The sequence below is a fragment of the Marmota marmota genome, unplaced genomic scaffold (assembly GCF_001458135.2).
Source record: "Marmota marmota marmota unplaced genomic scaffold, marMar, whole genome shotgun sequence".
NCBI classification, from domain to species: domain Eukaryota; kingdom Metazoa; phylum Chordata; class Mammalia; order Rodentia; family Sciuridae; genus Marmota; species Marmota marmota.
Window position 1 is genome coordinate 11,267,814 of NW_025999983.1, and position 12,057 is coordinate 11,279,870.

The 12,057-nt window shown below is 40.4% G+C and overlaps 1 protein-coding gene across 1 annotated transcript in view; it reads left to right on the forward strand.

The window, feature by feature from the left end:
* The window catches only part of Nox3 (NADPH oxidase 3), a 54,883-nt gene that overhangs the window by 14,202 nt on the left and 28,624 nt on the right, over window positions 1–12,057 (forward strand). Inside the window, exons 7-9 of the mRNA XM_015498693.1 lie at window positions 1,909–2,038; window positions 6,995–7,087; window positions 9,456–9,709. Of these exons, the coding sequence (XP_015354179.1) occupies window positions 1,909–2,038; window positions 6,995–7,087; window positions 9,456–9,709 (477 nt within the window). The remainder of the gene's footprint in view (window positions 1–1,908; window positions 2,039–6,994; window positions 7,088–9,455; window positions 9,710–12,057) is intronic.

A 12,057-nucleotide genomic window follows, 5' to 3' on the forward strand; every position in this document is an offset into this window, starting at 1 on the left:
GTGCACACATTGTTAAAGGAGGGGTACCCCTGGGGGTGTATTTTACACTAACAGAGTGCCCTTCCCACTGCTAATCCTTATATCCTGGTCAACCTTCCGTTTTTATGCTGGTAACAGGTTAAAGACTTTCTATTTTGTTTCAGCTTTAAAGTGTCTGCAGTTGGCTCTTGGGAGTGTGCACATCTCAACCTTCCTATTTATTTGTACTTGGGGCAGACAGAGTGGAGGGTGTGGCCCAGTGTTCCATCCAGAGAATGGATGAATTGACAAATTCTGCCTTCTTCCGATGCCCAGCTCTTACCCCCGCGGCACCTTGTGAGGCTCTTTCTGTCCATATCCATGGGTGTGTAGAAATCCTCTTCCCAGAAGTCACCCCTCTAATCCGTGTTCCCTGGTCCACACCCTGGTGCACTGTAGAAGCAGTGGACTTCAGTGGGCAGTGTTTCATTGGAGATACTTTTTTGATATCCAAATAACATTTCAAGATGAAATTTTTTAGTCATTTTTACCTAGTTGAAAGGCTTATTTGGGGATAAGGGCTTCATTTAATCTTCTCAGCTTGAAGTGTTCTACAGCTACTGTTTACAGCAAAAGTAATTTGCAGATTCTATACACAATGCCAAGTAAAAGTAGGATTACTGGAATGTGTTAAAGCCCACTAATCTACCTATTATGGGATGGCATAGATGGAGATGTTCAAAAACATTTTTTAAATGTTAAGGATAACTTCATTTGTAGAACCCTCTGGGGCCTAGTCTAGGAAACATTGTCTAAGGCCTGACAATGGATGCAGTGACATTCACAGTGCCCCTCTTCTGGCTCCCATTCAGTGTTCACCCTTGCTATGTCTGGACATTATTTGCACCTGGAGATCAAAGCTTTGCTCATCAACTCGAAGGTGTGCTATCAGGTTTGGATGACGTCCATAAAACAGACCCAGACAGAGACCAACACATCAGTTCTAACTGACCCCAAGCTCTTTCCAAAGGCATTATTGCTTCCTCCTCCCATGCCTTGTAATGCCAAAGGCTGTCCAGGACATGTATTTGTGTGACATACTAAAATCTCTCAGTCCAAGAGTCTATTTTTTATTGGCAAAATAAATCGGTGCATCTTTTTCATAAACACTGAGGCACTACACAACCCCCAAATTATGTGACCTCAAAGTCTGGTGCTTTTCACCGTCAGTACGCCAGTGTGTGACCCCAGGAGCTAGAACCAAAGCAGTTTGTCAAAGGTCACTTGGTAGTACATTTGTGACAAATATAATAGAACAGAATTACAGGATTCTTCATCCAGCACTTCATTCATGAAGGCTGCCTTCACTTTGCACTCTTAAATTTATCAATACAGTCTCAAAGACATACTTCATAGTGACCTATTTTGACTCTGTCAAACACTAAGCCTGCTAGTGGTCACTGGGGGGAAAAGTAACCATTATTCAGGGCACTTCTTTTGTCTTCTTTACTTGAAAAGTTCTAAGCTCTCAGAAACAAACTAAGAAGGGTAGAAGTTAAATCAATCTGCAAAAGAACCAAATAGTACAAAGTTAGCCAATTAGCCCAAATCAGCAATCAGGACGAGATGAAACCTAATTAAATTCAACAGTCTACAAAAGGATGTGTTCAAACAATTTCCTTCATTATGAATTCTCTAATATAGACACTTTCAATTTAGCACAGGATACCACAGAGGGGCACTTCTTTTCTGGGATCTTCAAAGTTATCCAAAGCTTTTTAAATGCCTATTTTTAAAGATGCTGAGGAAAATGAGTGACAGCCCAAACTTTAAGCAATAGAATTGTTGTTCCAGAGCGTGCTGTAAAATACATAAATCTTGTGGTATAACAAAACTGCACAAAATCAGTTTGACATTTTTGTGTGTGTGCTTTTTTTTTTTATATATAAGTCAAATTATTCGAGGTCAAACTCCGGAGAGTCTCTTGCTGCACAATATCACCTTCTGTAGAGACCGCTATGCTGAATGGCGGGCGACTGCCCTGTGCCCTGTGCCTCAATTTTCTGGCAAGGAACCTTCGGTAAGAATGAACCCAGGAGCTTTTAAAAATAACTGTCCCCACAGTTAAGATAACTAGAGCTTTTATATGCCTGAAAAAAAGAACAGCCCATGTCACCACTAGAGAAAGCCCGCTCTTTATTAAGTGTACTAATGGAGAAATCCAGTTAAGGATAATTTTAAAAGAGGTTTACTGCCAAAAGCACCCTGTTCGGCTTTGAAATGTGTTCTTCTACTTATATTTAAATATGGATGTCAGACATTGTGGGGATCCATAATAGCACAGTAACGGCTCTGGAGGAGTTAGCGTGTGCCTAACTACCTTCTGCTCTCCTGCTTCCTCGGCTGCCTGTATCCCTGCATAGCTGCCTTCTCCACTCTGAGAATTAACAGCATCACTTCTCAGCCACGGCCAAGTGAGAACCATACCCTCTTTATAATGTTGCCTGCTTGCTTTCTTCCTTGCTCCCTTCCTTTATTTTTTCCTTCCTACAGCTTTTGGGATTGAAAAATAGGGGCGTCCAATGCATTTCCTTCTTTTTCTAATTAGGCTCTCATGGATGAAATGATAGCACTGTTATCCAAGAATACACTTAATTAATTTGAGTAGATGATAATGTCCATAGATCTCAAAAGTAAGATTTCTGAGTATGTTGCAGTCATTATAGTTGGTAGCATAAGTAAATAGAAATAATAATCCTATTTGGTCGCATCCAGGGTCTTAAAATGGTGCAAACCTTTGGGACAGCTGGGTGATGCATGAGGGAAAATAATTAAAGCCAGTAGATTAAAACTAGGAGGAAAAAAGTGTCCAAAAATAGGTAGTATAAACAGAATATACTAATATGCGAATGATAGGGATTTAGGAAATTAAGTCATCAACATCAGAAGAATATAAATAATAGCTTTTTGTTAAACCCTCAAAATATTAAATTAAGCACCAGGTTTTAAGGGTAAAACTACTGGGAGGAATGTTTAAAACTGAGACAACTGAAATAGATGTGCCCGTTAGACTGTGGTTCTTTTAATGGCCAGTATAGATTGTCTCTCTCTTAAACTCAACTCTCAGTAGCCACGATTCAGCCTGCATATTAATGAGGAACATGAATGCCTCTCTAAAATTTTCAGCTACAGCATCTCCATAAAAAAATCAATACTCTCCCACACCTCATGAATGCAGACCAGGGCCTGCTCCCAGCAGTGTATGCTGACATTAATTATCATTAAGAGGGGGGAACTTACCATCTCTCCGTTGACTCTCCCCTGCTACACCTCCTTGCACACCCAAACTCAGGGTGTCACTCTTTCCCATTACTTTTAATGGATCCTGATTCAAAGTGTGTGTGGGCTGTGCAATTACCGCTTGGCTGAACTGTACAATATTCTCTCTGATGTCTCATAGACTGAAACCGAAAGTCATCCCAAGGACAAGGAAGGGCTTCTGTGCTTCACTGCATCACGCCTTACCCGGTCTTTGCAAGACTCCATTTCTTTCTTTTTCCTCTCTTATTTCAGTGGGTTCTCACAGTGTTTTTATCAGTAGAGTATTTGCCAGTTCACCTTCTGTGGTACACCGATCCCTACGTGGGGACAAAGAATGCTTTGTACATTCCCTTCATTCCCTCGTATAAACTGAAGTGACCAGAGGAACCAGTTACACCTGGCATTCCCCTCCCATGTGTCTGACTCCTCCTTTCTACCCCAAACTACCCGCACAAGGGCACTCCAGATTCCAGGACGGCTCATTCAATCCCATATCAAAAAATGCCGGGTCCTCCTTAGCCCAGGAAGCACCTCACTTCATTTAACCACAATATCAACCAGTAATAATCTTCAGGTTGACTTTTTTAATTACGAGGGAATGATATTAGTGGTGAGGGGGAGTTAATTCAGGGAACTCTTACACGTGGCTCTTGAGTGCTTGCATTTCACTAGACACAGGAATCAGAGCTGTGGTTCCTGCCCCGGGGAGATCTTATTGTCTAGAAAAAGAGGCTATTCATAAACACACACATAAAATAAAATAAAAGCCAGCATGTTCTTATTTTCTGATAGGAATGAAAAACCAGGAGTGAAAGCGAAGGAAACAAGTTTCATTACTGCTGCTTTTAAATCAACATAGTTTTATTTCTATCATAAAATACTCACTGTACCATGACTTTCTGAGTATTTCTGAAGAAGAAAAAAATAATGCTGAGAATCCACACAGTATTTTAACATTAAAGAAACTCAGATGCTGCATAATTCTGCTCCTTTATTTCATAGATGGGAAAAATTGGGGTCCAAGGAGTTTCCTTTTCTCCCCTCTGGTCTCCCTTCTGGTCACGAAGGACATTCCCAGCAAAGCTACATCATGGAATGGGAGCTCCTGACCCTGTGGCTGTGACTTTTCCTCTCTGCACCCTACAATGATTGCTTGGATCTCTGACCTTTCCCCAAGATCTATCGGTCAGGTCTCTGATGCTGTGTACAAGTACATAACTTCAGCATCACATTTATCTCTGTGAATAAAGCCAAAGCTTTGAGGGAGCTTAGATTTAAAAAAAAAAATTTCTCCAACCATTCCCTGTTTTATGAAACAGAAAATTTGAGCATCATAAAGCCCGAGGCACAGGATGGGGAGGTGTAGTTCCAAGCGCAGAGCCAGGCGCCACCTCACCATCCATCCCTCTGGCTCAGGAGTGTGGGGCCCCCTGTCTTCACTCTGCTTTGCCTGTCCTGGTCACCAAGGCCAGCCAGTTCCCTAAGGCTCTTCTCTGGCTGCATCTCATCCTCACTCTTTCACTTCCAGGGGTTCCAGGAGTCTCACTGGGAAGGAAACTGGGCTATCTCCTCCCAGAGCAGTGCCTTTACTAGTAATGAGATGGATTGATAGCTTGTATTCTCCTTCCTGACTAATCATTAAAGGAAAAATAACCCATCCCATTTCATCACCTTGGAAATATCAGAGGCTATGGTTAATTTGACACTACCCAAGTGATGGATGTGTGTCTAAACATTCTAAAATGTGTATAGAAGATTATTTGTACAAATACATAAAGAATATGTATTTTCCAAATACCTCTCTAACCCCACATAGAAAGAATTGCATTCTTGCAATTTCTGTAAATACCCAAAGCTGTTCTGTAAGCACTTCCTGGTTCATTCAAGCATAAGGAACCCAAGGTTGTATTTCCTCCATTCAAACCTGTCCTTCTGCCACTTCCTATCTCTTGCCTTGTCCTGATCATCTTTCCCACCTCCCCCCAGTCCAGGTGCACAAAGAGTTTTGTTCTCTCTGCTAATCTGAACATGTGGCTGAACCCCACGGGGGCAGAAAAGAATAAGTGGGTCAAATTGCTCTGTTACCTGCATACATGCATCCTTTATGAGGCACACAAGAGGCCATCAGGAAAGCAGCCAATAGGGTTGGTGCAGGAGAGAAGAGACACCATGCAAACAGAGCCAGAAATAACCAAAAAAGAAAGAAATACAACAAGAAAGATAACTCAAAAGAAATAAAATAATGCTAAAGGGTTTGTGATATGTCAACCCAAGAGACAGAGCAGAATAACTGATACGTAAATAGTGAGTCATTAATGAGTGCATTGGTGAGGATTTAGAGAACACTTGAGTTCAAAAGAAAGCAAGGCCCTTCCTGCTCCCAAGAGAGTAAGGCTGAGTAATGCTGCTTTTCTTGACTTTGGCTGAGTTTGGGAGCATTTATAACCCTATCATATGTAGGGGTGCGGATTTAGAGTACCAAAGAGGAAACATGGGGTCATTTTCCATGGCTTGAGGTCTGGCTCTGCCTCCTTAGGTGACTCCTTCCCATTCCCAGGGACCCTGAATTTTCTTCTTTTACAAAAGAATTTGGCTAGATTTATAAGAACCTTGACATCTTGAAATTCAATGAGTTCATGGGTTGGTTTCTAATGTTTTGCAGAGCAAGCCTCAGGACCATTTGTAGTGTTGGATAGAAAGAAGGCTGTTTTCATCTTCATTACATGGTAGATACTGGAAGAGGCAGCCCAGGGTCCCAGCAAGAACCGAGACTGGATGGTTAGGCACATCTGAGTTCACATTTTGAATGGACACCTTATTGCCTGATGACCTTGGATGGTTGTTTGGTCTTATGGAGCTTTAATTTCTCTACTGTAAAAGATAATACCATATGTCTCATGGGATGACTCCATTTCCAACCTAATACAAGCCTTCATCAATTTTAAGATCCCATTCCTACCCCTTTCTTAGGTGAAGACACTGTGTTGTGCACGACACCTAGTACCCGAATAGCCTGCTGGTAAATCGATCATCTATAATGCAGACTGTGCTCATGAAAGGTTAACAGAGTATCTGATTCATTCAGAATGTTCACTGTTCTGGGTCTCCAGAAACTGATGACTCTTTTGTTCTGATTCTATATATCTTATATAACTAAGATTTAAGAGGCTAAGAAACTAGCTTCATATTTTATTCCAGAGGATATTGGTTTGTGTGTGGGGTGTGTGTGTGTGTGTGTGTGTGTGTGTGTTATATTCAGACAGACCCCAGAGTAGTAATGCAATGTTCAAATTACTATTTGAGATTTTTCATTTAATTTTTCATGCCCTGTGTTGGCTGAGTAATGCTGCTTTGTAAGCCTTTGACTTTGGCTGAGTTTGGGAGCATTTATGACCCTATCATATGTAACATAAACATCAATCTGCTTCCTTATTTCTTTGCAAATTCAATTATTTCTAATTACATAAAGACATCATTGATCAAGTAAGCATAAAAACCAATATAGGAGAGTTTAATCTCTTAAATAAGCTTGTAGACCTCAAGGAATAATTGAATGCTGTAGTATTTAATACAGGGAGACATCTTTGTTGTTGATAACTGGGCCAAAGTTAAAGGAAAATGTCTAACCCCATCATATTATATATTGATTTGGTTCAAATTGAAAATATTTGGATTCTGTTTTCATTTCCTTTCTCTTTCTCTCTGCTCTCTGCAGGCTTGGAAATGGGTTTTGGGCCCTGTGGTCTTGTATGCATGTGAAAGAATAATTAGGTTCTGGCGATCTCAACAAGAAGTTGTCATTACCAAGGTATGCGTGGAGCTTTATGTCTGAATAAAGGCCTGAGTGTAGATGAAAATTTTTTATTAGCCCAAGTTTTTAATTTGCCATTTTTATTGCAGAACTGTCTGTAATTTAGAGGCTCATCTTCTGTTCTAATAATTGCTTATACCCTGAGCATCTTTTAGTGTGACTAATTTTACTGAAGACAGGGATCAGGGCTCCAGACTGGTATGCAGAATTCCAATAAAGGTTTAGAGTACAGCACTGGAATTGTCTTATTTCTCCTTATTCCAGTCTCTCTCTAGGTGGGAACACAGAAGGGTTGAGTATGTATTCCACTAGAGTAACTTCATGCACCATATAAAGACACAGATTTTGCAAACATACAAATAACATATAAACATTTTCAAGCCTGCACAATCCCACCTGGGACTGCTGAGCAGTGGACAGGGAAAAGAAGCTTCAGGGTAAGAAGGGGCACCTGGTGGTTCAAAATAAAGAGGAAGGACCTATACAGTGCTCTGCCCGGGTGAGTGGAGTGCACCATGGTAGTGTTCCCAGTCTTAGTATCCTGGCTCACAACTCTTTATGCAGAGCAAGATAGAAAGAGACCAATAATCTTGTCCAGGAGACAAAGTATCAAGCACTCTACCCCAACCCTAAGTGTTTTTATTTTCTCACTGCAACATTCTTTATCATAGTGAAATGTGTAAGTAATATACAAAATTTCAATGGAGAACTGATTAATTTACCATATAATAATCATAAAACTGATTATGTATACATTTGATTTTATATGGTAAGTTTTCCATGCCTTTTGTTGCCAAAAAAAAAATGATAAATCTAAATATACAAATATCAACAAAATGTCAATAGTGTTACTTTGGAATAGTAGATTTTTAAGCGAGGGCTCTTTGTATTAATTTTAGATTGCTTAATTTTTTAATACCAGAATATATTCCTTTTATAATTAGTAAAATAAAAACTTTTGTTTTCATTTTGATCGGGAAAAATTATAGGAATTTCTGAATGCAATACCATTCACAAATATTAATCCTCTTCCTCTTTTTTAATTTACCAGTTCTTCTGAAGATATAAATAATATTTATTTACATATGCATGCATTGGCCATCTTAATATTATCTCTAAGTTCAGACTTTCAAGTACATCAATTAGTTGATGTATTTGAGCTTTTAAGTATAGAAATGAGTTTAGGATAAAATAGGAACCACCGAATTAATGATAGTGCTAGGTAAAGCCTGGAGAGAAAGCCTTCACCTTGATGTTGCTTTATAAATATCTTTACCATCCCTAGTTTTTTAAATGCCTAAAAAAATTCTCTGCTAACAGAACTTATAGCACTCTGCTAGTATAACTTTAACAGAATACTACATCCCCTTCACAGTCTTCAAGAAAGCAGAGATATAGAAATTGCCTCCTGTTCCTGCTTTAAGCTGTTTCAATGTTGCTGTTATGTTAAAGCACCAAAGGATGTCAGGCCGCATCAAAAGCCAGGCTGTAAAACTGGTGGAAACCTAGAGCCGTTACTAGGGAGACCATTTAACCGAAGCATCAGAACAAACATTGGAAGGGAGAGAACTAGAACTAATGAGTAAAAGACTGAGATGTTCTTCTTAATGGAAAAGTACTGTCCCAGGGTCTAGATACTAGGTTTTGTTCCTTTATGCCTCTTGCCAGGAAAAAAAAAAAAAAAAGAGCTAGAGAGATTTTTCAAAACACAAGATGGAAATCCAAAGCAGAAAATGTGCTCTTTCCTTGAATAAGCAATGAGTTATAGATTCTCACTGAAGGTCCTAAGTCCTTGTGCAATGCTTTTTGGCATCTGAAACTCAGGATAGTGGTAGGATACTGGACAAGGTTTAGTCAAAACAAAAGAAGACCTAACAAATAAATATTTCAGAGCTGGAAGGTTGTTTCTCATTCAGCATGAAGAAAGATCCAGTTTTATTCATATAGGTCATTGACAAAGGTAATAAACTCTTCCTAGATTTTTAAAAGCATGGAAATAATGCTTTTGTTGAGCATTTTAATAACTTGAAGCACAGTTAAATGATATGCAGATTATACTTGCTGATATTTCTTCAAACTGGATAACTGTGCTGGGGGATGCCTGGTCACTTGAGACACAGAGTCATGTGCCGGGCATGAAGTTGCACGTGGATGCAGCTACCCAAATGTCAGCCACAGCACTGTGAAGAACGAACTTCATTCTTGCTCAAGTTCAAACCCAGAAAGCAGAGGTATCATTGAATTTTATATCTTTAAAAAGGCCGATTTAAAATTTTGAAAACTTTCATGAAATGAAAGCCCTTTTCTTATTGACTTCACCTGAATAAAACGGCTGACAACTGTCTACGGTCTTGCTCTATTTTAGGTGGTAAGTCACCCGTCTGCAGTCCTAGAACTTCACATGAAAAAACGTGGCTTTAAAATGGCACCAGGGCAGTACATCTTGATCCAGTGCCCGTCCATATCCCCTCTGGAATGGCACCCCTTCACCCTCACCTCCGCCCCCCAGGAGGACTTCTTCAGTGTGCATATCCGGGTAGCCGGAGACTGGACGGGAGCTTTATTTAAGGCCTTTGGTGCAGAGGGACAGGCCCTCAAGGAGTCCCACAGCCTGCCAAGGTCAGAGCCAATGTCTCTTTTATGTCTAAGTCATAACATTGCACAGTAAAGAATCTTAAAGCATCAACATGCTACCAAATTCAGCGGTATCTTTAAGCCAGGTTGTAAGTTTGAGTCCATTTTTTAAAATTTGAGAATCTACATTAAAAAGTGTCATTTAGGAGACTTCCAGGAGAAGCTAGTACATTTCTGTAAAAAACAAATGTTCAACAAAAGTAGGCAATGATCCAGGAAGAAGGAACAGTTTGCCTTCCCAGTTCCAAAAGCATCTCTTGGCTAATTATATACAACCTGCCATGGGTGAGACAACTCTGTGAACTTTTTTTTTTTTTTATCACAGTCTGAGCTTTTCAGATATTTGTGAAGGTTGGTCTTTGGAAGAAGGATGCTGTGTTCCAGTCTATTGGATTTCAGGGCCTACACTGCTCCCATCTGGTGTCATCTAAACTTGATTCTTTTCCTCTGCAGTCCTATTTCCAAATACAGACACATTCTAATATTCAGTATATCAACAAGGGGACACAATTCAATCCACAATAACACCCTACTCAAAAAGTCCCAAGCACATGACAGAAGTCCCAATGTAAGTTACAGCTCCTTAGCTCTTTGTAGTAAACAACGGCAGAAGGCCTAGTTCTGCTGCACCCAAATCCTGTGAAGTCCATGTTTAGGGCCCTAGAGAAACAGGGACACAAAAAAAAAAAAGATGATAAAAATATTTCGAAAGAATTTGGTATTTCAAAGGATATTCCTAATTCTGCCATCCTTGAGGAACAGCAGCTGCTACCTAGGAACCTGGGTAGAAAATATCTACAACGCTTAGAATGAAGTTTGTGAGGGCAGCACACTGTCTTTCCTCTTTGCTTCTCCGCTGCCTAGAACAGCACCTGACCCACAGAGGGAACAGAGGAAAGATAAAAGAACTTTTTTTAAAAAATGAGTTCTGATGCAATGAGTTCTTTAGATTATTTAATTTACGTATTTCTTGGTGACAGACTAAGTGCCATTATAACTTAAGGCACGGAATCTAATTAGTTTTCAGTCCCCTTCCCATGGTTTAGAGAACCAAGTATGTCCCACTGGGTTGGTTTCTGTCCAATTGGTAGGAAAAGTTGCATCCTCCATTTCAAATATCGGTGCTCAAGAAGATGTAATATCAAGCCTGGCATGACCACCACCTGCTCAGGCCAGAGCCCCAAATCAGGTGACATCGCCTCACTCTTCAGCTAAGACTGCTTTTATAGGATGGAAACTTGGCAACACAACAGAATTATAAGGTTCAGGATGCAGTGCAAATGCCTAAAATCAGGAATAAAAACACACGCAGAGGTGTCTGACAGCTTCCTAGTCCCTGCCCTCTTCTACATCGCCAGGACGGACACCCTCAAGATGGCACCTTCGTAGCCTGGCTTCTGGGCTGTGTGCAGCGGCTCTTTGGTCTGTCAGCCACCCTTCCCTTTGCTAACCAGCTGGCTGTTAAGCCAATCCTCCAGTAAGCGCCCAGTGTGTACTCCTCAGTATCTTTTCTGTCTGAATGTGCTTTCCGTCTATGGAGCGCATGGTCCAGAACCAGGCCCGGCATGATCTGGTCCCCTGGGGTCTCCTGAGCTCTCTGCTCCACTTCCCATCCCTTCATTGATTTAGCCCTTCCAATCTTCTTTCATTTTTATGGTTGTGTTTCAATTGATGGATAAAATTACTTATAAAGATATATACCTATTACATACCACACAATTTTTTAAGTACATATTCATTATGTGTGCAGATAGATAGATCTAGAGGAAGAGAGAGACCCACACATTATGTTAAATCTAGCTAATCGTCAGTTGTATTGCCTCACAGAGTCAACATGTTTGTGAGAAAAGCACCTAACATCCGCTCTTTTGCAGTTCTCAAGATTTCAACATATCATCTGTATCAACTACAGTCACCTTGTTATACAATACAGACCTTGTGAACATACCCCACTAGCTGTAATTATATATATGTAATACACATATATTACAAAACATATTGAAATAGATTAAATATTTAATTTAATAGAATGTCCTCCAGTCTCCTCCATGTTGTCACAATGAGGAAATTTCATTTTTTAAGACTGAATAGTATTCCACTGGGTCTGTGATCCACGTTCTCTGGATGTATCCATTTGTGGCGGGCTAGTCCTGTTGATTTTTACTTGCTTTCAGGGCCTTGGCCCCAGCTGTTCCCTCCATGGGCACCCTGTTCCCAGATCTCTGCTTGGTGCTCCCTCCAGGTCTCCATTCAGATCTCCTTCCAAGGAGGCCCTTCTTTGCCTCCCCATAGAAACCAACCCTTTCTTTCTCTCCACAGTACTTACCTCCACA